This window comes from Diplotaxodon limnothrissa, linkage group LG20 (assembly GCF_057381915.1).
Source record: "Diplotaxodon limnothrissa isolate DT_005_m linkage group LG20, D_limnothrissa_male_GT1.1, whole genome shotgun sequence".
Taxonomy (NCBI): domain Eukaryota; kingdom Metazoa; phylum Chordata; class Actinopteri; order Cichliformes; family Cichlidae; genus Diplotaxodon; species Diplotaxodon limnothrissa.
In genome coordinates, this window is record NC_140615.1 from 34,382,984 (window position 1) to 34,409,720 (window position 26,737).

Sequence of the window (26,737 nt, forward strand, 5' to 3'; positions counted from 1 at the left end):
AAATTGACCTTCAAAGAGCCCCCATTCCACCTGACATTAAAGGGTCTCCCCAATATGGGGTGAGGATATTCACAATTCTCCATCTTATTAATATTTACAACACCTTTTTGAAAGTCCTGGCTAAGACATGTAAATAACAAAATGAAGAAACCAGTGCTTTCTCCTGATGTAACTGAGGAGGAAGAAGTAAAATTATCCCATCATTATAAATAATGATTTTCTGTGTTTCATTTTAAAAAAAAAAAAAACAATGTCTACTGACTACATTTTAGGATAAAAATAATTTTCCAAATGCAAATTTTGTGGACTATCTGGAAAATTGTATCTATCAACTACAAGGGGATTTATGAAGAGAATTTAATGAAGCAAACAAATGCATTGCAGACGGTCAGTATGATGCTGTTTGGACAGGTGCAACACCAGAGCACATAAATCACCAAACTAATTCAACATACCAGAAATGTGCTTGTATTTTTATGAAAATCTATGCTACAAAAAGTGAGATCAGAAAGGTCCTGCAGTGGTGAGTACATATGAAGTGGGAAAAATCCTTGAAAAACAAAAACTTTCACACCTGAAATAATGCTTAGTGAGAAAAAGCAAGTGAACCACCAACAAAGGATTTGGCTACATGTTCATCACCTTCACACGTAAAGGTCTGATTTATCACAAATCAATCACAAACAAAACATAAATCAAAAGAAAGCACTGTAATATTAAAACAAGTGAATATAAATATTGCACTTCCAAACAACATGTAGTTCCCAGTGCCTAGCTGTCATCCCTTTGTTAGAGGTATTTATGCTATCAATTTTAAAAGTAACGCAGAACTGGTTAAGCTCAATTATCTCAAGCTACTGATGTGATTGGCATAAAAAGGACTAGGCAGTGGGAAAACAAACATTCATAAATATACCATCCACACAAATGCATGTATTCATGAAATCTCGCATGTATACATGTAAACACACACAACTGGAACGGTAACTGACAAGCACTAAGTATTTACATTAAGGACACATTAAACTTATGCATATGTCAAAAGAAACCAACACGAGGCATTTTAATGTTGCGTCCCTGCAGCCTCTGGGTGTGGGATGGCTTCAGCTACTTCTCATTTTAAGCATGGGCAGCATTTACACAAAAAAAGAGAAAAAAAAAAAGAATAGAAAAATACAGTATCTCACAGCAACACACATTTTATGCTGAAAAAGAATCATTCTGCCTTCAGCCTACTGTCGAGGCTACAGGATTGCTGATTGTCATGTCTTCAGTTTAAAAAATATATATATCATTATATGCTTATTTCCTCCACCGTAAGCACAATTTGCTTCATTTAGGCTTCCATCTTGAATGAACCCAATCCAAACAAAGCAGGAGTAATGACATTAAAACTAAATCTTGAGAACACTGCGTTTTGACAGAAGCACCACACTGCTTCAGGCCTTACATGAGGTTTCACAGGTCTGTGGTGGTTCCAGTCCCATCCCAGTCGACTACACAACAATGACATTGCCAGCACTGGTAACTCTCGACTCAAACATACAGGATTTAAACAAAGTGATCAGTAGGAGTCAAATTCAGAACTCAAAGGAAGGTCAGTCAGTCTTTGGTGTCTTTGGAATAATATCAGTAGATTTCCTTTGAGTGCAAAAACAACTTAACCCGGCACTGTCCACCAACCTGAGGCAGAGAGAGATCAGTTCCATGGTCGGGTGAGAAATGTCCATCTATGCATTTTTTTAAATTTCCGGAGTGGTGGAGTGGTGGAGCATATCCCAGCATGCACTGGGCAAGAATCAGCACCTCTGAATAGTTGGGATTTAAAATTACTTAAATTTTAGCAAAGGAATTGAATTACAATTAGCTATGAAATCTGAGCTTTAAAACAGGTTTTGTTGTTAAATATTTGTCGATGTAATGTAGCCTTTACTAAAGGCAGATAAACAGTTTTCTTATTTTTTGTCAATTAAATGTGTTTAGGAGATATCAGAATACTTTCAGGCCTCAGCAGGCAGCATAATTCACAGCTCCTAGATGCCACAAGCAACATGTGGCCATATCCTGTTAGAGGCAGCAATCATATCAGATCATTAGCACCAATATAAGGCAGTTACAGGGAAATAACAAAATGATCCATACCAAGAATCCATAAAATTAAACCCATCTTCCTGCATCTGCAGGTTGACGGTAGCCTGCATTTCTTCTGCAGTCGTTTTTTGTTGTACAGTCCAATGTTAGCCTTATGCATTGACACAAGTTCCATTTGATAACAGTCCAACCCTGCCAGCAAAAAAGACATAAATTAAAAATAGAAAAAGAAAACATTCATTTGGCTTTGAGATCTTTGGAGTTTTGTCTTCCTCTAGTGCAGCACAGTGGAGTTCCAGTAGTCTTTCTTTCTTGTAACTCTTCAACTGCTTCTGTCTTTCTTTCTTTTTTTTAAATCCACTCTACATATTCCACCACAATTCTCCGTTGCAATCATATGGCCAGGTACTGTGGTTTTGGTAGCTTTGGTGGTCTTTTAGGCCTCAGAGGCAGCCTGCGGTTTGAGTTCCGCTTTCTCCATGGCAGTGCCGTAAGGGTCAGATCGTTTGAAGAAGCCCAACTGCAAGAAGAAAAAAAAACATTTCAGAAATGCAGGAAACATAAATGAGAACAGAAAACCAGCCCATTAATTGATCTTTCAGATCAAAAGCATGCTATGATTCTTTTATATCACAGCAGTACTCACTCTGTATAAGATGTATATGAGAAGAGCCAGAAGCAGTAAACCAGCCAGAATAGCCAAGATGATGATCCACAGTGGAACTGAGTTCTCAATATCCGGCTTGTTCCAAACCACTGGAGTCACCACCTGAGGATGACAAGACAAGATGTCTTCTTCCAAACTACAACAATACAAAAATATGTACTAAAAATATAGATTTGTGTGAAATGAACAAGTTCTAATAAATTGAATAACTTAATAAACACATTAAATACCTTTTTGTTTCCACTGGGAAAAAGTTTAGGCTGGATTGCATATGGCATCTTCTTCACACGGTATTCTGCCAGGCACTCCAGCACATATTGCTTATAAGCTCTCTGAAGAAGAAAAAAGAAATTACATTCAAAATGCATATAATATACTAGTTATACACTAGGTGGCGACATTGACCATGTGCATCTCCCTGCTTAACACCCTTTAGCATTCCTACCCTATGAGAAGCTGTGGTAACCAAATATTAAATTTTCAGTACATACCACATAAATGGGAAATAATCTGTCTATTTTAGACATGACAAACACTGGTAGAAGCTGCAGTATGAATACCAGTGTGGAGCAAACTGCATCCTCAGAAAGCAACTGTTGTCTCATTTGTTTAGGCAAATATGCGTAACTGGTAATACTGTTAACTGATTCAGAGCTGCTGCTGAGTACAAATTGATCACAACCAAACATGTCTTACTGACAACTCCAACTATTTGCCTTTCCTAGCAACACATTTGAGGTCGAGTCTCAGTGTTGTTTTAATAACGCTTTAATAAAAATGGCTTCTTACTTCCTCCCAGAGCCTGACATGAGAAAATATACAGCCACTGGTAGGGGAAGATCAATTTATTACTGTATTTTGTCTTATGTTTGGAAGATATGTAAAATGTACAGTATGTGTGTGGGGAGTTTGTATGGCAAGGTTCTTCCCCCACAAACCTCAGTGAAGGTCTCAGCCCAGACACGGGATCGCATTTTAAGGATAGCTGTAGTCCCCTTCTGCAGAAGACCCACATTGCATTCAACTTTCCAGCAGTCCACAGTAGAGCAGTTCTGTGCAAACAGAGAGAATGCCATCATTATGATGTGGTTTGCGATGTTAAATACATTTCAAGCCATTTTGTGCGAGAATACCATCTAAAAAAAAAATTTATTCCCACTAAACTTAAATAATATGACAAAGCCTAAATTCAAGTGGAAGTTATTAAAGCAAATCTAAAAACTAGCAGAACAGATAAATAAAAGCCGGTGGAACAAATATACAAATATAACAAAGAACCCAATGTTATGATCCCTATTGCACGCCTGCTTCGAATTAGATTGAAGGAATGTCATGAGACTGTAAAAATGCAGCATGCACCACTCGCCACATTATTGCCCAACCACTAAAACCAGCCCATTTTTCTCAAGACTGTAGAGTACACAATCTTAATTAGATCCCCATAGTGCAGCTTGATACATTTAACATTTTAAAACATGTGCACACTCTGTTTTAAAGGTACTGTAGCCAGACCACCCCTAGACTGAGAGGTTTCGGCGGGTTTCCTGCGGGAACCCATTAGTTTACTTATTACACAGAGAAAGGCAAAAGTAGGAGAAGAGGGTACCCGCCTAGTTCCTTTAGGCTCAGTCTTAGACAGTCTTAATAATTATTCAGACAGACAGAGAGCATATCAGTCTGTTTCCGTTCGGTAGTCATGCTTGATGCCCAAGGGCAGCAGGGCCTCAAAGGTTTGTGAAAATGACATGCACATGGTCGAATGCCAAAGATGCCTCAGACCCAGTTCCCACATATATCCTCACTGGCAGGATTATGTGGTCAAGAGCTGGATCATGGAGGCATGGATCCTTAATAAAATGACAGTTGAGCTTGAAAACACAGCTACTGTACGGAAGCGGTCTGTAAAGTTTTACAATTACGCTTCAATGGTGCTAATAATAAATTAGGTGGTTTTGAATCAGAGTGTTGATCAGGTAAAACTACTGTTAACTGCAGCCATATTTCAAGTAAGATAATGAGAGCATTTGGTAAGGTAAAACATAACAGAACTATCAAATACGTGGAAGCCCTTTTTCATATATGACATGCTTGATGTTAGATTTATAATTAGTTAATCTTGAAGCTGACAGTTACCGTTGCTGGTTCATAAATATGGCAGTCATTCAACATTAATAAGGACAGAATTAAGACTAATACGTGTCTACAGTCAGTATGTTAATAGATTGTTAATAAAGAGGACTTTGGTTCAGCCCCTGATAAAGATAAACATCTGCCAGGTATCCCAACTTGGTAAACCCATGAGGTTTTAAAGGCCTTAAACATACGTGTAAAGCGCTCGGCCATTATTAGCCTACAAATTTTTTCCATCCTTCCATTTTCTTAGCAGCTTGTCCAATTCAGGGTAGCAAGGTGGCTGGAGCCTATCCCAGCTGTCATAAGACGAGAGCCGGGGTACACCCTGGACAGGCTTGCAGTCCTTTGAAAGGCTAACACAGAGAAACAGGCATTCACATCTACGGACAATTTAGAGTCACCAATTAACCTAACATGCAGGTCTTTGGACTGTGGGAGGAAGCTGGAGTGCCCAGAGAGAGCCCACACAAGCACAAAGAGGACATGCACAGAAACACCCCAGTCGTCTGGTATCTTTGAACCAAGAAGTCCTGCTTTTAGCAAGCAGAAAAGTCTGTAAAGTGGTTTCAAATGTATTACATGTGCTAGAACAATAAAATATACCACTATTATCTTCAAAGAGCTCCCCATTCAGTGCCACTGAATGTTGCATGTCCCACAACACAATGAAAGTGAGGCCATTTTAAATCAAAGTAATTTGGAAGTCTTTTGAGTTTTGGTGCAGTTAATCCCAGTCCTTCAAAAACTAAACAGGTCATCTACAATTCTCACCATCTCACCTTCTCTGACCACAAAACAGTAATGCATTCTGATCAAGACTCGTGCTGAATGGAGATGTCTATTCTCTCAGGCATAAGGAAAAAGTGCAGACACAAGAGAAACAGGAGAAAGGGCTGCTTCATACTAGAGTGTCATTGGACATGCTTGATAAACGACCACAGTTAGGAGAGACAAAGACTTCTTTGGTAGAGGCAGGTATCCACAGACAGAGGGAGATAGAGCAGCTACCTACAGCTGGGTGGATCAATAGGACCAGTGTGTGGGGGCTGAGCAGGCTTATAACACCCAGAGCCAAAAATTAGAGACAAGTCTGTGAACTAAGCAGTGCATCACTGTCAAAAAGCCTCCCATGCCTTTTTCCCCACCACTACTAAAGGCTCTTTAATGTTAATCACCACAATGGGACAAGCCTGTAACCTCTGACCCCTCCCTTTTAACGACATCATAACCTAATTTCCCGTCCCCAGAGCTTCATGTAGGAGCAGGGCCAGTGTCACCAAAACAGGGTCGCACAGAAAAGCATCAAATCTATAGTTTCAAATATAAGTTTATGTGTGGTGCAAAAATGAATTTACTTCCATCATCATACTTACTCCAAACTACTCCACCCTTTTGTCCGACAGGGTTCATTCATGCATAAAACATGTTGCTCTTACAGAATGTGACAATTTCCCGCTAAGTGCCTTACCAGGTTAGTCAAATGAGCAAGCTGATTCTTGTGGACGTCCCTCCTCTCGAGGCGATGCTCATGGCCCTTTAGCGCCAGAATAGGTGACTCCGTGGATGAGCGCTGGAGCTAAAGGAAAACAGAAACACACCAGCCACCCATTAGAACAACACAGATACTGACCTCACTAGGCAAAAAAAGTGCACCACCCTTTCTGTCAATATAAGACCTAATGTTAGCATGACCCTGAGGCTTTTTGTCATTAATCAGAAGCATGTGAGCTCTACTCCTTATGGATTCCCATGGAAATACACCATACTTAGCAATTCACTAGGGGGTGGGAAAAACATTAGATCACAGCTAAGACAGATGACCACTCACAGCTCTGCTCAACATCTGTCAAACGTCACATGTAAACACAAACAACCACACTAAAATGTTTTGCCCACAAAATCCCCAAGTTACAACTTAGTATGAGGGGGTGTTGTAGATGAATGAGTGTGTTGCTGGGTGAGGTGGTTCATCAAGCTGTGCTGAGCATAGGGAAGAGTTTGAACTTCAAAGCAGTGGTGGGGAAAGTGTCCTGGGTGGAGTCGAGATTCAGGGTGGAGAAGGTGGGTGTGGGCCAACCGTTGGGAATCACACAGGGAAATGATGGGAGATCTTCACTCTCTGACTTTGCCTCATTTGACCCTGAGAGGTGTTCATCTGAATGTCACTCACTTTAAGGTTTCGGTGGTTCATGTTTTTGTCAGCTGTGCAGTTAATGGGGCCTTCAGTGGAGAACTCCAGAGGGTAAAGGAGAGTTTGACCTTGGACACGGAAAGGGCAGCGCAGCTCAAGTAGGGTGTGGCTGATCCTACTAGGGCCATTGTTCACAAGCTGGAAAAAGGAGTGAAAAAGAAACATTTTACTATATCAAACATTAAAAAAACTGTAAGAGTCCCCTTAAGTTTTTCATTTGTTTCTCCAAGCAGTTTCTTTCCCATGTTGAAATATTAATATCTGGTGTACTTTTTTTAATCCACAAATCCATGGATCTGCACTGGCGCAAATCCCACCGTGTGATCTGGTTTTCCTCCTCTGTCTTCCTCCTCCTTCTTTTTTTTTTTAACTATAATATCTGCTTTCCAAACCAATCTGCTCAACCCCACTGAGCATGCACAGCTAACATCGATTACCTCATAGATGTGTTCCACGGCAGGCCCAACGTCCACCTCCACGTTGTAATTTTTGGTCAGTTTCCAGTTGGCCGGCGGAAAGAAGACCTTATCTGGTCGAGACACACTTAAAATGGGAAGGAGGGGTATGAGAGTATGTGTAGGGAGGCACTAGGGATTTAATGAAGTCACAAAAGCACGAATGGGGGAATTCTAACACTCAGCTCACCCCTGTAGAATGACATCAGCCTTAACAATCACCTCCAGCTTGGAGGCTACAACCTCACTATGGGAATTATTCTCATTTTTGCTGTGGAAACAGAGAATGGAAAAAAAAGAAGATCTGATTAGCTGATGTAATTTGAGAGTTGTGAAAATCAGTACTATTAAATCAGAAGTAGTTGATATTGTGTACACTTTTGCTATTTTTTCCTGTGTTGGTGATCACATGAAATTGTACCTGCGGATTTGCGCCTCGAACTGAATCGTTTTGTGTGTGTCCTTCAGCCGCGGCACTGTGAAACGTAGGCCTGCCCAGAGCTAAGGAAAGGAAGTTCAGACATATTAGCATCCTCTGAATTTTTTCTCATTACAAGTAACAGAGAAAAGGAAAGGACCTAAAATTACTGACTGACTGCTTGAGCATGTTGCAGCACAAAAATGTGACTTCTTGTTCCTGTGCTGCACATTATTAAGGGGTCATTCAGTCAGATCCATTTACAATAAAGAAGTCTTTTTGTCGCTTTGAGTTAACATGTAGCCAACTGTCTTGCACCGCAAACCTATTAAAAACATGCTGACTTGTGACTCAATCAATAAAAAAGGGAACCAATAGAACAAATGTAGCCTGTACTTCCTGCCACACCATTTCCTGACACACGTTGACTTTTCCTGTGCTGTCCACACCCAAAATGAAGATCGCATCACTTCCTTTTTTAGTTTCTATGAACTGATAACTGATACATTAAATTTCAGATACTATTTATATGTCCTATGTAAACAAAACAAGCAAACAAACAACCTTGTTTGTGTCACAACACTTAAACTTCTTAAGCACTGAGCTAAAAGAGAAAGACAGCCAAAAGACAACATTGCTCCTACATTGGTGCCCGACTTCATTGGGTTCCCCAAATCACAGCTGAGGTATCGGGTCTGGTTCTCCGTCTCATAGCTGCAAGTCAACTGGGTCAAGGTCTGGAAAAGAGGACAGACTGGTCAAACCACATCGAAAGAAAATCATCAAGATTAAAGTCCCAATAGTCCCAAAATCAGGGTGTCAGTTTGATTGTTTCTATTCACCTCATTATTGCGGGCAATGCCAATGTAGTCAGCTTCAGGGGGCAGCACCACATACAGGTCTGCTTCATACGCCCCTCCCTCACCCTCATTCCTGGCATTGAATGTCAAGGTCAGTGAGTTGTCATCACCAAGGTAGACTTCCTTCCTGTCACTGAGGACCCAAGGAAAAAGAAATACAAAACAAAGAAACCCCCAAATGATTAGTTGGGTCACTAGATAAATGCCTCCATAAATAAACATGGATTAAGTTGTTTTCCAAGTAAACAAGGGCATTCTTTGTTCCCATTTGCTGGCAGTGGAACAGGCAATAAATTGCAAATTGCTCTAATAAAACTAATATAACTGCATGCTCTGTGCTTATAAGATCTATTTTATTTAGAACCTGGCTGCAAAAATGCAACAATTAGATTAATCTCAAAATAGCCCACTTTACATATTTTTTTCCCCCATGTGATATTAAAGACATACAAAAGGCGCAGAATTATAAAGCATCTCCCAATTATTGCTTTTTCTCACTCCCTACACCTTCCTCCAAAGCTAGGCACAAAGAGAAATTCCACAAGAAGGGCTACAAGGGCACTTTTAATTAAAGTCTATTCTCATAAAAGCAAGAGACAGCAAAAGGGAGACGAGTTATAAAGCCGATCCTCTGCTGGCCAAAGATTCAGCTGGGGCCTGATTTTAACTGACATGGCACTTTTTAAAGCAAACAAAGCCTCAAAATTAGAAAACACCACAAAACCCTAAGACTTCCCTGAGGGACCCTTGGTCTAACAGGTTATGTGATTTGGCAGCGGAATAGAAAAAAAAAAACATCGTACAAATGTTGGATACATTTTTCTCTGAAATTCCACTAAATCATGACCATCTGATCACCCCCTCCAACAACTATTAGGCTGCCATAATTTACTGCAGAGCAGACGAAAATCAACAAAGTATAATTTTAATTGCACTAATCACACTTTCTGCGTCTGGGTTTCTATCGGATGGGGCGCAGCAGAATCCCAGCAGGTTGTTCCATATGTAATAGATAAGTTATACATTGGGAAAAATGGGGTCAGATGGTAGATAAATATAGGAATGTGAAATCAAAATGACAGAGCAGAGCAGGGAGTATCAGGGAGGCAGTTATTTTTGAGAAAACTGCTAACAGATTTCTCGAATCAAAGTGTAGCGGGGATGGCGATGAAGACAGGGTTGGGCCTCTTGCAAACAGATTCCTTTCATCTTTTCTGTCTTTCCCCCTTTAGCGTTTGTCACAGCACCTGTGGAGCTGAGCTATTTCCTGCTTTGTTTTGTTTTTAACGAATGGTGCCCCTACTGTACTTCAAAATTGTAGCTATTAACACTCACACTGTGGTTTGTTAAACTAAACAGAAAGTAGAGAACAACAATAACAGCTGTTTTTATGCTTTAGGGTCTCTTTTTGCATAGCGGAGGTGAAAATTTCAGTGTTTGTAATCCTGTTCAGGGTTCACTGTGTAATATCCATTGAACTTTATTCTATTTTCTAAAACCTATATGCTCTGGGATTTTTAGCAACAGCTAAGGAAAAAGACTCACCCGCTAACTGCCAGCTTCAAGTCAGGAACACAGATGTTGTCCTCTCCACAGTCCAACAGAATCTGTGCCTAGAAGATACAAATTGAAGATGATAAAAGTCTGAATATAGGGGTGCAGGCCAACATCACACAGTAGGTTGTGACACTTATTCTACACGTGAAGAGAATTAGGTACACAAGATAAATCACAAGCTCTGTTTAAGGAAGAGAACAAGATGAGTGTAGCAAGATGCAACATGCAGTATGACTAATATATTCCACCACCTGTCTCTGGACCACCACCCAAGATGCACACACACCTGGACTGCAACCCCTCTTATTTACAAGACATCATCACTACACATCAGACAGCTAAAAACACAGAGACAATAACTGCCTCAGTGAGGTCATGACAGCAACAGACAGCCTGATGAGCCAGCTGTCCCGGCACGCACGTGCTTTCTGTTTGCAATGTAAAACTGGGGGAGATTATAAACAGGGTGCAGATCAGAGCCTGTACAAAAGAAGATACTCCTATGGAGCTGAGCACAAAGCAGCCAGCTCCCAACTTTAACCAGTGTCCCACATCACAGCGCTATGTGGTAAACCGCGCCTTCACCACACACTACACCACTGTGGAGCATGATCAAATGTAAAGGGAGAAGCCTACAGCCTAAAGGAACTTGCTGAGACATAAGATATCTCTGGTGACCTGACAGCAGGAGGGATGGTTCAGAGATTACAGTGGAGGGAAAGACAAGAAAGGAGCAGAAACACTGCCGGATAAGTGGATGACCGCTGAACGTGTGGCAGGGAAAGCCCTGTGGATTGCTAAATTGCATCTCGCCGCGACTATGACAGTGTGATGATGTTCATGATGATAAAGACAATAAATAGAAATAGAGAAGAAGATTAAAGAGAGCCAAGAACCCCCCTTGTCATTACACCATCTAGGAGCTCTAATTATGCACACCATGGTAACCACCATGCTAACTTGGCCGCATGTGCACCCCAGCTCATATGTCTGTTTGGGGCAGGAAAACAACATTCGTACCACCATTACTGTACTTAAACAACATCAACACTGACATCAGCATGTGACATAATGAGTCCAAGTATCATTTGGCAAAAACAAAACACAACCTTGGCAATATGACTGGAGCACATTCATCAAAATCATATTCAATTGGTCAGACGACTTTGTTTTAAGAACAAGGAGGGCATTGATTCACAATTTCAGCCGGTTCCAAGTTCTCCAAAGGTGGCTGCAACTTGAATCTTTACTGGCATGCATACAAATGCATGCTATGTGCAAGACGAGCGATGCGATAGCAATTAATAGATCCATCATAATGCCACAAATCTTCACAGATACATGTGGAAAATGTTAGGGTGAGAGAGTGAGACTGCACTCCAGCTTTGAGAGAGTACGAACTTGGCAGAGTCTATGAACTGTTATATCGCCTTCCACACATTCTCAAAGCATGTGTGGAAATCAAGAGGGCATCATGTATCTATTCTAGGCCAAGGCTGTGGTATAATAGTCACCATACTCTGTTTGTATACCGTTATATTCATACAGAGTAAAGCAAAATTAATTAAATTTGTTGGCAGTCTGACACCACTCCTACTCTGCTTTTATACATTCAAAGAACGGATTCAGGTTTATGGCTAATTCTTTCTCTCAGGCTTGTCTCAAGGTCTTGGTACAGCAGTAGACCACATCTGTTGGAGGCCCAAAAGCTTTGATATTTAGGAAAGAAAAACAGCAGTGACAAGGTCCAAAAGGAAAAAAGAGAAACACACAAGGGTAGAGAACGAAAAAGAAAGAGATGGAGATCAAACTAGACTGATTGCTATTCCCCTAATGCTCCAATCTGGTGGCTGTTGCTGAATTAAACATATGGTGCGTGCTGTGCCACAGCTGAAAAGATGCCTTCATGTAGAAATGCTGAGACACTTCAACCAGAGGGGCCAACATTCTGTCCGTGCCCCTCCCTGAAATATTGACCATCCTTCTGTGCCTGCAGCTCTGAAAACACTCACCTCAGTAGCTAAGCAGGCCAAGAGCTACTCCTGCTGGGACAAGGAAACACGCCACTGTACATGTGTCTCACATTTTCATTTTGAAAACAACTTTCCAGACACCCTGGATCTCTTCCCAGCCGACAAAGAAAAGATTCACACTTTCATCATGAACGGAAGAGTCAGTAAGGAGTTGGCCAGTGATTACTGAATGATGGCGGAAAGTGCAATCGAGAGATCAGAGAGAATGAGTTGAAGGAATCTCAGTCGCACATGCAGATTATTAGTGAACTTACTATATAATAATTTAAACAGCTCTGTAGATACCCGGGTTAATTAACCTAGCTGATAGAAGTGTAGTTCACGTCAAATTACCTTTTGCTCAATTACGTGTGTGGTCTGATAGTTGAGGATGGGCCGCAGGCCGTGGGAGTCAGCTGCAGCTTTTGGGTCCAAGCTGAAGTTCAAGGCCACATAAATAGAGGAGAGTTTATCTCTGAACTCCTTCTCATCCTACAGTGAGAAAAACACATTTTGTGTCATACCACCGTGCAATTTGGCTGTTCAAAAGTGACACAGAAACACAACTATAAAATGACTACAGCTATTAGTTACACTTCACTTATATGCAGTTTTTCAATAATGATTCTAAGCATTGCACAGGCTTAAATGTCATTTTTTGTTAGAGAAAGAGAGGACTTACTCTTAGGTAGATTCTTTTATGCTGGCACACTCGCTCTCCGTGGTTCAGCCTCACAGTCATCGGGAGCAAAGGCTGCTGGGAATCCAAGAACAGAGCCCTCTTCACTGCACCTTTCTGCTTGTGCTTATGACTATCAAGCTGCACCTCCACCTGGAAATCTGGAACGCATAACACACACAAATGACCATTCATGGTGTGATGAATGTTCTAGAGTCACAAAGTGACAGGTCTGAAAAGGACCTCCGTAAATACTCTGAAATACACACAACATAGTCAATGGCACATAGAGCTGTTGTGTACTGAGGGGGACTAATAAGAGATGATAACTAAGAGGTAACGAGGAAAAATGTTGAGGACAGAAGAGGTTAGATCACTCAAGGTGGATCACAAAGGACATTTGGCATGCTGCACTCCCTTTTTGTCATAACAAAGTCTGAAAATCTGCATTAGCTGCCAAAACACTTTAACCTACAGACTGTTATGGATTTAAAACATTACCACTGGTGGCTATTTGACCGTTTGTAATAAAATGCAGATGTGGAAAATTGGCTCACCTAAGTTCTTTGGAAGGTGTTTCCCATCAGCAGATATGCAGAAACTCAGGTTGACACTGTTTTGGGAAGAAAGGACAAGGACATGATGAGAGAAGCATATCCATTAATGGCAGAGACTCTGTGTAAATACTGTACACATAAGACACCTCAGATGCCCTCCCTTGTTCTCTCGCCTTTTCTCATGGGTGACTTTTTTTGTGTGTGTCAGCTCATTACATGGTTCACATTACAAGGCGTGGAGCACACTGAGCTTTCAGTGAATATTATGACAAAAACCACACATGTTTGGAGATAGGCTGGCATAAAACTACTTTTGCCGGCCAGGCTGATAAATCAGTGTGTCTCCGCTTTCCACCCGCAGCCCTCCCCACACACAAAGAAATAGCAGAGTTAAGAAGGGTGAAATTGAGCAACGACTCAGGTTTCAGTGCTGACCAGTGAGTGGCTGTCTATATAAGCCTGTAGCTCTCTCCCATGACATCAGCCACACAACATGCCGCCGCTGTCCAAGTCTGCAACCCCAAAACCCCCAACCCCTATCACTAGTAACCCCTTGAAAGAGTCACAGAAAAAAAAATAATGCAAAAGAGAAAAGAAAGATGGATGGGCTTTACCGAAAAAAAGCAAAGTAACAGGAAGAGAGGTGAAAAATGAGAGCAAAAGACAGAGAAAGTGCAAAGCCTCCTTTTGAAGAGTAGCAGTAACTTCATATGAATGCTCCTGTGTCTGCCCTTTTCGGCACAACTGTGTGCGCACGCTCACGGGAGTCTACGTGTCCTGATGTTTCCCAGCTGTGTTCCACCACCAAACAATATCTCATTCAAAGCAACTGCAAAAACCTTCCAGCCCCTCCCCTCCCATTATTTCCTCTGCTCTCCTCCCCCCGATCACCAAAATCTCCCCATCACCAGGCAACGTAGCACAATCAAGACATATGTGTATACAACAGTTTCCTTTATGGATCAGCATGTAGAGAAGGGGGGGAAGCTGAAACAGGAGCACAGTGTCAACCGTGTCGAGCAGCAAGCTACCGTGGTCTCCTTCCTCTAGGGTTTTTCTTTTTTTTTGGAGCTGGATACTTTGCACAGTTAGATCAGGCTGAAAACTGCAAACAATGCTTCTATTCAACTTTTTTTCTCTCTCCACTCCACAAAATAAAGTGTGTTATATGAAGACACTCTGAAAATAGGTCAGATAAGAGCAGTCCTCAGAATACCATCACTGTGTAAAGGATATTCTTTATCAAAACTTCCTATTATGATAGAAATGTTTATGCATGGGGGAAATGGGGAAGCCCATGTCTCTGCAGTTGGGTCAAATAAATACCAAAAGTGAAGAGCTGCAGGAAACAGAGTGTTCTGTAATTCTGGACCGTCTGAATACTCACCAGGAAACGGGAATGCTGGAGTTTCCAGTGGTGAGAATGCAGTTCTTCTCCTCAGGATTAATCATGGTGGGGGAAACTGTCAGCGAGGCACTGGTGTTGACTATCGGCCGGGATCTGTAGGCAACAACAAGAATGCTGATTGAAGACACAGTCATCAGATATTACAGTTTCCACTTTAAGTGCTTCATAGATTAGCTTCAGATTTTGGAAACTCTATTTCTATGTCTTTCCTTTTGTTTTGTTCTTACACTATATCTGTAGAGTGACCAAACATTTATCTTGGCACACCAGGCAGACGAACACAGCCATGCTTTTTCCCCCAGACTTAATTTTGGAATTTGACTTTTCGATCAAGCAAAAACATACATAAAAATAAAACATACCTATATAGAATAGCCTTATTAATACCAAAAGCTCCAACAATGAGATCTGAGGAAATTAAGAAAGATAAATTAAACACACACAAAAAATAAATAAATAAACCGTTAATGATGCTCATTACAAATTTCATCCTCACTTACCTGGGTATCCGTTCATGTCCAGGTCCTTAGCACCTCTGAGAGCAAATCCAAAGCTAGCAGGAATAGTCCCTGCAGCCCACTGCCCCCTAATCACCTGAGATGGCTTTTGTCTGAGTCCTTCTGAGTATCCATTGTAAATATAAACCAGTCCCTGCTGATCTTCTCCTCCAAATGGACAGCTGATAGCCACATCTTGCAGGGGGAAAAATTAACTTATATTACCGTTGAGATTTAGAGAAAGAAACTAAAATCCCAGAGCACTTTATTTACAGTTTCAGCTGTTTTTCACTACAAAATTAATATGCATGATTTACTTAAATAGCCTACAGTATGTAGGTTTCCTTGCTCTACAAAGTGTTGCTAATGTTTTGAAATTGCACAAAGAAGCAAAACTTTTTTTCTTTGACATAAGGACACAGGGGTATTTAGAAGTCAACCTATGTGATGATGCTCTGTGTGATCTACATAATCCCCAGTTATGTAGGAATGAAACTTCCGGTCCATTTCTGTGATTAAAGCTAAAACTGAATCCTAGCTGATAAGCTCTCATGTTCATCCTCTTATACCAAGATCACTTAACATACTCATCATTGTATATACTATATCATTTATTGACTATATGCCTTACATTGTGACATAAGCAGCAACACTTAAAGTTCATAACCAATAACTGTTTTATCTTTTAAGCTAAACACTTAGTTACCATCCATAACAGTCTTTAGGTTTAGCATTATTAGTCTTCTAGTTTGGTTCATTCATAAAGTGAAATGTATTGTAGGCTATAAATATTGTTGAAGTCACCAAAGCTATTCGGCTTCATTCTTTAGAGACCATAAGTGGTTCAAGCAAGCACATTTCTACAGAGCGTCATTGTGTTATAGCGTAATCTTCGATATTATAACAAAGCATACAAGCATTCTCAAAGTGTAATGAGAAAAAAGTAGCATCATAATAGATTGTTACTAAATTTCTTTCTTTTAAATTGTCGCCTTATATATCATTTCCCCACATTACCAATTTCTGTCCTACCATATTATAATTCCCTATTCTTACCATTGAAACCATCCAAGTTCAGATCTCCCAAGGGTGCAATGGTGCTGCCAAATCTCCCAAACACCTGAGTGCCTGTTAGAGGTAGGCGGGACTCTAGTTTCAAGGGGCTACGCTGGAGATAAACGTAGACTTGGCCCATCTCTTCCAGGCGTCCATGAGAGCTTCGGACCATGAGCATGGGAGCTCCCACCAGCAGGTCAACCATCCTGCAGACAAAACAGGAACATCACAAAAAAGAAAAAAAAAGATGCACTGAAAAATAAAATAAAGAAAGACAGACAGCTACTACTCACCCATCACTGTTAATGTCAGTTGTGGCCACTGCATACCCAAAATATGAGCCCATCTATTAAAAAAAAAAGAAAAGGTGTTTCCATGACTTTAAACATCACATCAACAGAAGACATGATTACAATTTAAGCAGTCCAAAATCCCAAACCCTCACACTGTTAAACTAAACTTCAGGCGTGTTTTCTCTGTTACTAGAACAAAAAAAAATCATAAAGACTCAAGAAATCACAAAGGCTTGATGGGTTTTACAGGTTGGGTCCAGTGAAGGCCTGTCGGTTCCATTTCTCGTTCAGTTTCTGTCACGATTTTCAGTCTACAAAGCACTGCAAAAGCAGTCTCGCCGTAGTGTATGCAAATTCGCTTGTGATTATATTTGTTCAGCTGAGTCAATCACCAGTGTTGAAATAAGTTGATTGCTTTTCTATTCCTAGAACCATTTGCACAAATTGCGACTGCACTTTCCCCCCCAAGAACTGAGATTTGCAGTATTGTGTTTGCTAGATTTTTGTCTCTATTGTGGTTTGCAGTAGAGGAAATTATTTATGCTTACTATGAATCAGCAAATTAAGAGCTCTCATGGGGAGCTGAGCAATAAAAACACAGAGGAAGTGGAGCATTACAGAACTTTCTGTAGTTGGCTCAGGTGGGAGTTTTTGGACTCACCTGCTCTCCAGTGTACTCAGTCATGTTTGTCAGATCTGTACCGTTCAGAATAGACACCTGCAACACAGCAAGCACATATGGGGAACTTTTATAGGGTCTAATATAAGCACGATCCATGGAAAGGAATTCACTGCAAAAATAATCCCCACTGTGACAATATCGCTAAAGTTGTTTTCTTTCTTGTATCATTCCCAAGTATAAATCCCAGGCTTCCCATTCTAAAAGCGCTTAAATGAAAGCCAAAATGAGAGTGATGATTAAGCGATCTTACCGAACCATAAAGCATGTGTCCTTTTGGAACCCCAGCAACAAAATCTGTGAGACAAAGCAAAGATTTAAAGTGGGAAAAATACGGTTAAAGCCCAGTCAGAGGATAACAGAATTTACTAAAGACATTTCCAGCTCAATAATTATGTAAAATATTGTAAATGATTTATGTTTATCTTACTACAACTATAACATTCATGTTGCTCTGTAAATGTCTTTAAGTGTTTCACTATTTGTCAACCTCACCTAATGCTGGCAGTGTCTGCTACCTGATTTGTTGACTTACCTTCTACCCCATCACCACTAAATTCCCCAGCTGCAACAGAGTAGCCTGTAGGAAACAGAAAAATTAGCTTTCGTGGCAGGTACATGACGACATGTGATTTAGCAAAATTTATAAAGTTTTAATTAGCTTACCTTGATAGCTGTCATCTTTCAAAGAATGGGCCTGTTTGGTCTGGATCTGGCCACTCACCGCCTGAATAAAATAGCCTGGATAGTATGCTCTGATAATGTCCTCCTTAGCTGCAGAGATCACTTGACCTAAAATACGATAAGATAATGATAAGAAAGAAACTTGGAAGGACATACTGAGATTTCTGTGTGTGTTTTTTGTTTTTGACTTTTGATTGATGCAGGTCCTACATACCTTGCCAGAAATAGCTGCCTGGTCCTCCCAGCACCACTTTGCCATCCTAAAAGAAAAATAACACCTGTGAATTACCTCAGTGGGAAAAAATACAACTATTCAAGAAACCCGTGTTGGTTCACTGACAGAAAATGTACATTTACCTTTGTAAATTCGGCACTGAATCCTCCCTGGCAGTAACCTTGTCCTGATGGACCACTGATTTCTGAAGGACAAAAGGAGCGGTGTATCATGAAGGACTTACTGTCAGAATAAGTGAAGCATCAACAAATGATATCCAGAAACCATCCAGGAAACAACCATTGGTGTTATCCTGATATATTAAAGCATCCATGCCGATAAGATTTGAAGAGAGGTGATGATTACCTGTACGACAAGGAGCATACTCCACAAAGTTGGTGAAGTTTTCGACAGAGAGGTAGCAGCTTCCTGTAGCATCAGAATGGGGAATATCCTCCTTAGTTCTCCATGAGTAAAGTGGGGCACAAGCCTGCAGTTCACAGGAGTGGGAATGACAAGTAAGAAAAGTGGAGGATTAACAGTGTGTTGATGAACAGGGTGAGCCATTAGGTGGGAGATGTTTTTCCAGTTGTGAACCCCCCCCCCCCCCCCGTTGAACTCAGAATGGGTCTCAAGCTGAGGTCAGTGGAGTGTCTTGTGTGGGGGTAACCATGTAACTCAACCCAGGTCACAAGCCGTACAATCAGACCAAACAACAGGCAGCTAAACTTTGATGTCACATGGTGTATGTGTGTGGCTGTGAGTACAGTGAGTTGAGACTAGGGGTGAAAAGTGGACCTGAATGACAACAACTTAATGGGCAATAATCTAGCCACTTCTCCTAACTTCTAACTAACACAGGATATGTGCAATCACCCAGCCAAGAGAGTGAGTCATCACTCAAGTAAAAAGTTTCTCACAGTCGTATATCAGGCTAGTCTGAAATTCCTGATCTTAACAGCAGAAAGCAACAGCTGAGGTTTTCATCCCTTAAGGAAGATTCTATCATTTTAAATGCATCTCTTTGAAGGCTACCTTACCAGAATTGTGTCACCATGAGACCGGACAGTGGCACCAAACCATTGGTGGGATTTGAAATCAGCTTGGTAATTTGTGTCATTGAGCAAGACATTGCGATCCCCTGGGGAAATAAAGGAAGAGAGAGAGAAAAGAATTTGAGTTATAGCAGCATGATAACACATGCATTCCTTCAGCTGGACCTCAAGCATCATAACGCTGCCTGCCCCTCCCTTCCAGATTCTTGGAAACATCTGTAAAAACTGGCAGACAACATGCATTATGTTACACTTTCTTCATACAGAGATGGTTAGACTTGAAAAGAATGTTATTTCCTACTAGGCCACTGTTCTACAGATAGTAGTTGTGTTAGCTTTTGCCAGGTTTGGACTGGACTGGTGTGGCTTAACCCTGCTGACCCTTTGCCCTGTTTGACCACCTGGACAGTATCACTGATCTCCCACTTTAGTGCTCTGACAGCAGCAGGTGATGCGACAGATGGTCTGGGGAGTCCAGTTTAAACACAACTTTATTGGAAAACAGATGCTACATCTGTGCTGCAATAAAGAACGAAATCTGAACTAATTGATTATGCAAGGAAGACACATACCGCTCATATGAGTGTAGGAGCTGACATCTGTAAGGGGAAGTGCGTATAAGATCAGCCATTCCACGAGTCCTTCACTCATAATCCCCATTCACTCAGACTTCTGCAACCACAGGTGTCTTTCTAAAGAACAGAGCTAGTGTCTGTCAGACAGAACTGGGAGATACCGGGAAAGATCAAGACCCATGTGGATGTGAGGAAGGAATTGTGTATTATATTCACTCTGTCCATGCCTGTCTTCCTCTAGTCTTTCTTTCAAGCCAACTAGGCAGCCTGGAGCTGAGGATGAAGGCCTGCACCATGTCTTTGTGGAAACAGCAAAGGGGCTGGGGTCCAAGGAAAACACACTCTGGCCTCACTTCCTCACAGCAGCTTCTCACTCATCTCTATTTAGGCACCCACTTCACTCTCCCCTTCTCTGTTGTCAGTTTCAACATTATCACTATTTTCCTATTCATTTTTCTTTCACTATCTCACCACAAGGCTCCTCAACTGCACAGCCCCTTCTCCCATCTGTTTCCAGGGAGTGATGCCTCCCATCACCCAAGCAGTAAGCAGAGAGAATATAGTTTTATAATAACCCAAATATATTTCTGTTTAATCTCCATCTCTGGGGCTTTCGTGCTAACAGTATTCATCATGGGCGAGCAGCAGGCTGCTATGATTCAAGTGTTCAAAAGAGTGATAAGAAGTGCTTTTGCTGCATGGGCAAAACCCCAACCAGTACTTCAAACAGCTCCTTGTTGCTTTAACTAATCTGCCTTAGCTGCATGGTATGTTTTTTTTTTTAACATTTTCATAACAGAAGGGTTTGTTTGGTCAAGGCAAATGCTAATCGGCCAGGTGAAGTTTAAGACTGACCAACATCTGTGTTGGTTTGCGTTAACTTCCCAAGATAACCAAGAGTAGCATTCAAAAAGGTGGTCTTGTAATTCATACTGTCTAACTATGCTCAGGTTATCTTGCAGGGTGACAGAAAGGAAGCACCTCATAGTAAGGACCCAAACAAGGTTAGCAAAGTCTTTATGTGGTAGCCATGGCTCTGTGTCACTATAATGAATGATGAAAAGCTCTTTTTGTTGTCTGTGAGGCGACGGAAGGCAGCCAGCTGTAATCATGTGGAATTCCTTTAAGATGAAAATAGAGGAGATTCACAGGGGAGATAAAGGGAAATCCAGAGAAGGACCCACAACAAGATGTGATCCGACCAAAGTCCCCCTGGGAGGCTTGATAGCACGGTGTGCTGATGTGATGTGGTGCCAGTCTCTCCAGGGAGCAGAGGGGCAGTGAAGGTCTGGAGTGCATACAGACTCACTGTCTACTTTGAACTGTGGGTGAGTGGAGAGCCATTAGTGTGGTCAGACCCTCTCGTTTTAAGTGTGTATGTGTTTTGCTGTGTGTCAGTGAGGTAGAAGACAAATGGCCAAATTCACTCATCACATCAGCTGCCCCTGTGGGAGTACTGACAGCAGGAGACGAGAGGGGGACAGAAGAGAGCTGGTCTCTGGTTTCTTGGCCTTTCCTCTTTTCTCTCGTTCCCTGCCTCCCATCCTGTATGTGTCCTCTCAAATAGACAGGCTCTTATCTCAGTGGCAGAGGATGTGGATAGGAGGGAGTCTCTGGCCACTTTGACCCAATTAGTTAGGCTAATTAAGAGGTTCTGTGGCCTCTGGGTCAGAGCTCAAAAACACCAAGAAACAGGCGACCTCTGACACCACTTTGTTTCAAGAATATACAAGACACTCTAGAGCCATTTTCTTTATTATTCATACTGAATAAATTGGGGGAAAAGAAAAAAAAATCACTAAATGTCTTTTTTTATTGCACTAGTCTTTACTATCATGATTGGCAAAGAAAATACAGGCAAAGCTGCAGTAAATGAATTGCAGCAGTAAATGTCATTCATGTAACAGCTGCTTGTCATAGCCATATTTGCATGCAGATGTTCATGGACTAAGCGTTCCTCCACAGCACTGCAGTTTTACTCTGATCCAGATGTGAGAGCTGGCACTGGCACTCTAATCTGCTCTTTCAAAGCATTTTCAAAATATGAAGGACTCTGGCAGCCCAGGAGACTAACCTTGACCGTGAGGGCTCATTGAATGTGCATGATATCACTCCGCGTGGCCTTTAGTCAGCATCCATGGCTGCACGACACACTTTATGTTGCAAGAAAAGCAGTGCTAAAATAGTGGAGCAAAGGGTACCAAGCAGTGGCGTCCAATAGGGGGGAAAGGGGCTTGTGAAACATGCAGTGGAATATTTCTCCACTTTGTCAATTAGGGAGAATAAATTTAAGTTGGATTTCCCAGGAAAGAAGCCAGAAGTGATGGGATCCTCCTACATGTATGAGTCATACTGTTTGTGTGTTTGTATAGGAGTATGTCTTTGCTACATCATTTATAATTTGACCTGCTCATTCTTCACTTCGCCGTGGATCCATTGTGCAAAACAGGGCTTGTGGGCACTCTGTCAACATACTGAAACATGAATCCACTCTTAAGACAACCTCACACGCTTCCTCGTGTTCTTCTAAACCACTTTACTTGATTTTGACTCAACTGGAGCCTCTTTGTTAAGACCAGTAGTGTCTACCTCACCTGTCATACAAACAGGATATTTCTTTGTCCGACCTATTTGTTTATTGGTTGCTTATCTCCGTATACCTCCCGAGGCCAGGCAACACGAACATGATCTGGAGGAAGGAAGTAGTACCCTTCAAGAACTCTTTGACACCTCATTATCTTTTTATCCCTGAAGAGAAGACAAACAGGAAAAAAGGAACACCCAAAGTCCAGGAACTAATGTAGCCAACAACCACTCAATGGAGTAAAACAATGATTCCTTTTACAGAAAGAAAATGCTCTGATTGCCTCCAAAAAATGGGCAGAGAAACAACAATACTGAATAGTTTAAGAGCAAACAATATGTCCCAACAAACAGGTTAAAGGAAAAAGAGAGTGTAGTTGCATTGCACAGATAACAGGCAGGATTGTGCAAATAACCTTCTATGAAGTAAAAAGCTCCTTTTTTTCTTTCATTTCTAACTCTGCATTATGTCAGTGAGAAACAGCTCCAGCTTTGAGCCTGAAAACACAGCACATCTTCTGATCAAACCTCATGGTTGAACAGAAGAAATTTGACATAAAGGGAGGGAGAAGGCAGAAGAAAATTGTTTGTTTCAGAGAGTGGATGAACTGATTTGCAGCATCAAGGCCCCGTGGAGAAGGATTTCTTTTGAATTGCAAAGCTAGAAAAGAGCATAAAACTTCTTTGGCGCTAATGAAGCCCAGAGTGTAAATATCAGTCATAAGACTTACCTTCAAGGTCAAATTTGATGGCGTGGCAGTCGGTTTGGCTGGAGCTCCATGGACAGTAGAATACAGACCCTCCCTCTGTAACGTTGAACTGCTTTGTTCTAGCCTTGGGGGCTCCAACCAGCACACTTGCACTGCAAAGAAAAGACAGACAGGGTGGGTGACTAACAGATAACCAAGCATTTTTAAACGTACATTTTTTTAATCAAACCACGGTTTGTAGCTCAAAAGTCATTTCACACATATGCTACACCCTTTTTTAATCAATCAGAGGTGCATGTGAGAGTGCAAATGTACCACACAGATACAATGTTTCTGTTATTTGAAGTTGCACCGATATGAGAACAGCATGGGTACTTTGCTTTAGGTTAAGGTGTCAAACCTAAAGTAAAGAGAATATTTCCAACACAGCTAAATGCCAGCCATCTCCTGCTGTGAGCTACATGTGAGAAAGGAAAACTTTCGGACACTGTCCCAACCTAATTTTTTCCAACATTTTTGGGAGTTCATGTGTGAAAACATCTCCAGCCTGACTTCAATTAAAAACTGCATTCCAGACCTCCCACCTGAACAGCTTTAAGCATGATCCGGCGCACGTTTTTTTAAACATCCTAACAAGGTGCAGCACTGTTTTACATAATCCCCTACAACCACTGCAAGCTGCAGCAATGTTGACAGGCACATTCACTCCCTTTGTTTACAGTAAGACACATACAAGGGGAAACAATTGCATGGTCACACACGCTCCCCTGTGGGCCAGATTCACAAGGAAAACAAAAAAGCAGACAGGCTAAGTAGAGTCACTCTCTTGTTTCTACAGCTGTGATACTAAACATCAGTGTCCTTGGAGCTACACTGTACAACTACAGAAAGGCAAGTCACCCATGAAGAGGCACAACCAGTAGACACGGAAAGAATAGTGAGGTTATAGGTGAGTTCCAAACAGAAATAAAAGAATAAAAGCAGTAAGGGGGTGCTATGTAAATTGAGACAATCAAGCCTTAGGCAAGATTTGGGGGGGGGGCTAGATAATGTGCCTAAGGGTTTAGCCATTACCTCATTCCTGAGCCACTTGACCTGACAAGCATCACAGACGTATTTGGGATTGATGTGGGTAGAGGAGGTATGGGACCAATGAGACCAGACAGTGTCCAGGGAGCTTAAAAACAGGAAGAATACACCCTTTCCTGCCCTAGATCTACCAATAGTGCATGAAGGTTTACATTGGGGCTAAACTTAGTATCATGGCCCGAAGGGTAACTACTCAGTAGGGTCCAGAAAAAGACAGGAGAATCAGTATGAGTCAAACAGCAGTTAAACGGTGGAATATTCCAAGGATGGTGTAATCCACTGTAATTAATCCTCCTGGAACATGACTGTAGATGCTAAGATGCAGAAAACCACAGAGAAAAAACCTCTAACAGCGATGGGGCAGGGTCTACTGATGGTCAGCACAAAGCTTTGAAATCCTCTCAGCATCTATGGTTATGAAAACACAAATGTGGGAGAACAAAGAGAAGGTCACGGTCACACTGTTACTGTAGCCTGTACCTCATAAGAATGTGCAATGCCAGTTCCAAATCCAGAGCAGAAACTCCCGTTGGAAGAGGAACGAAGAAGCAAACCAATTCAATTTGGAGAGGAAGAACCTGTGTCCCCCCACCCTTTTATTTTTTTATTGTATATGCAGACTCAGGGATATCCCAGTAAAGCAGCAAAGACCTGCATGTTCGGTATTGTAAATCACAGCAGGATTTCCTAGTTCTGAATTCTCACAATAAGACAGATGGAGAGCTTGCTTTTGCTATCTTTAAATTCAGATCTGAGTTTAGAAGTAGCAGAAGTTTCTCACCAGCAGACCACACACTTCATGTGTGCCTCTTACAAGTCCTCCAAACCTATGCGAGAAAAGTTCATTGAGCACAGTTTCCTTTGTTTCAGCCAAATGCTCTCGGACAACCAGGATGAGCAAATTATTTTTTGGCAAAATAATTTAAGAATTAATCTGCAAGCACATGCATGCAATAAATGACACAGCTGGAGGAACATGTACACAATAACAAGGCAGAGGAAACAAAGCTCCAGCATCTTTTGTTGAATCAGATCTGAACAGAGTCCAGCCACAGTTGGCCATGGCAGCTTTTCAAAGAGAGGAGAAAAAAAAAATCAGGAAATAACCAAACAAGCACATCATGCTTTAATCAGCAAGCTGGCAGTTGAAGGCAGTTTTTTTGACTACTTTACACTGATACATGCAGATGTGCAAAGACGCGCACACACACAAAGTTCTGCACTGTAAAGCAGGAAGAATTAGCATTTAATGGGTCTTTATCTTTGGATGATCTGTCAACTTCTCGTTGGCATTTCCCCACCCTTATCTTATAGCTGCATGCTCAAAAGAAAGAGCTTTTGCATAATTAGCATTTAATGAGGCTCAAACGTCAGTCTGCTGAGTGCGACTCATCAAATTCCTTGGTAAAAGTAGGGGCATGAAAAGACACGTAATTAGAGGCAGGCACAAGATTTCTCAGCTGTTCAGGACAGAGATACTCCTGAGATGGGCTGTATTAATGCTTCAATGGCTAAAGTGGAGACTAGGCAAATAATTCCTGTAGTGCCGTGAAAACAGCAGTACAGTATCCATCTGACAGGCAATAAAAAGGTCAAATGTGATCATCTCAAACCGATCGGTCTGCTCATTTGGTCATGCTGCTATGAACAAATGGCAAGCCAATTTCACAGCACACAAAGAGATTTGAGCAATGTTTTAATGGGAAAGTCAGGGCAGATGAAAAGCATTAGCGGCTTCTTCATGTCCCACCAACTGCCTTACAGCAGCCACTAATGATGCGCACCACCCAGCTGACAATTAAGCATTAATTAAACTAGTTTAAACGATTTAGGCTGCAAGTAAGGAATGTGTAAACAACAGCTTCACTGTAACCAAGTACTGGGTTTGTCTCATTAGAAGGTCAGAAATCAGGGGACATTCGACAAAAAAACATTTCACCACGCCATAATTGCCAGACTGTAACCACTATTTTATGTGGGGTTGAGAAATTAAGGGTGATACAGAGTGCTGGAACTTGCTGATGTGACACAACAGTGCGTAGCCGTAACTAATACGCTTTATGATGAGGTTACAGAGGGAAGTTGTCAGCAGTCAAATTCCTCTGTTACCCCCCTCCTGTTCAGCACAGCATTTTTTCCCCCCATTCCACATTTAATTGTCTTCCACCCAGCTGCAAGGCTGATGTCACTTGAACACTATTAAAAAAAAAAAAAAAAAAAGATTTAAGCTCGAAAAGGGAAAAATTACAATCACATTTTAAGCCTCCAGTGCCG

At 41.4% G+C, this 26,737-nt stretch overlaps 1 protein-coding gene across 1 annotated transcript in view; it reads right to left on the reverse strand.

The window, feature by feature from the left end:
- Nucleotides 1-24: 24 nt before the first annotated feature.
- Nucleotides 25-26,737, reverse strand: part of itga5 (integrin, alpha 5 (fibronectin receptor, alpha polypeptide)) — a 32,538-nt gene continuing 5,825 nt past the window's right edge. Inside the window, exons 2-30 of the mRNA XM_085345038.1 lie at nucleotides 23,396-23,526; nucleotides 19,492-19,592; nucleotides 18,818-18,941; nucleotides 18,595-18,656; nucleotides 18,452-18,497; nucleotides 18,220-18,345; nucleotides 18,089-18,133; nucleotides 17,807-17,850; nucleotides 17,536-17,592; nucleotides 16,875-16,927; nucleotides 16,582-16,787; nucleotides 15,529-15,720; nucleotides 15,391-15,436; nucleotides 15,008-15,121; nucleotides 13,621-13,676; nucleotides 13,067-13,224; nucleotides 12,739-12,876; nucleotides 10,361-10,428; nucleotides 8,798-8,948; nucleotides 8,600-8,692; nucleotides 7,959-8,038; nucleotides 7,728-7,808; nucleotides 7,520-7,625; nucleotides 7,062-7,220; nucleotides 6,360-6,467; nucleotides 3,697-3,810; nucleotides 2,989-3,090; nucleotides 2,738-2,860; nucleotides 25-2,611 (exon numbers count right to left, since the gene is read on the reverse strand). Of these exons, the coding sequence (XP_085201164.1) occupies nucleotides 2,528-2,611; nucleotides 2,738-2,860; nucleotides 2,989-3,090; nucleotides 3,697-3,810; nucleotides 6,360-6,467; nucleotides 7,062-7,220; nucleotides 7,520-7,625; nucleotides 7,728-7,808; nucleotides 7,959-8,038; nucleotides 8,600-8,692; nucleotides 8,798-8,948; nucleotides 10,361-10,428; nucleotides 12,739-12,876; nucleotides 13,067-13,224; nucleotides 13,621-13,676; nucleotides 15,008-15,121; nucleotides 15,391-15,436; nucleotides 15,529-15,720; nucleotides 16,582-16,787; nucleotides 16,875-16,927; nucleotides 17,536-17,592; nucleotides 17,807-17,850; nucleotides 18,089-18,133; nucleotides 18,220-18,345; nucleotides 18,452-18,497; nucleotides 18,595-18,656; nucleotides 18,818-18,941; nucleotides 19,492-19,592; nucleotides 23,396-23,526 (2,968 nt within the window). The 3' untranslated portion in view covers nucleotides 25-2,527. The remainder of the gene's footprint in view (nucleotides 2,612-2,737; nucleotides 2,861-2,988; nucleotides 3,091-3,696; nucleotides 3,811-6,359; nucleotides 6,468-7,061; nucleotides 7,221-7,519; nucleotides 7,626-7,727; nucleotides 7,809-7,958; nucleotides 8,039-8,599; nucleotides 8,693-8,797; nucleotides 8,949-10,360; nucleotides 10,429-12,738; nucleotides 12,877-13,066; nucleotides 13,225-13,620; nucleotides 13,677-15,007; nucleotides 15,122-15,390; nucleotides 15,437-15,528; nucleotides 15,721-16,581; nucleotides 16,788-16,874; nucleotides 16,928-17,535; nucleotides 17,593-17,806; nucleotides 17,851-18,088; nucleotides 18,134-18,219; nucleotides 18,346-18,451; nucleotides 18,498-18,594; nucleotides 18,657-18,817; nucleotides 18,942-19,491; nucleotides 19,593-23,395; nucleotides 23,527-26,737) is intronic.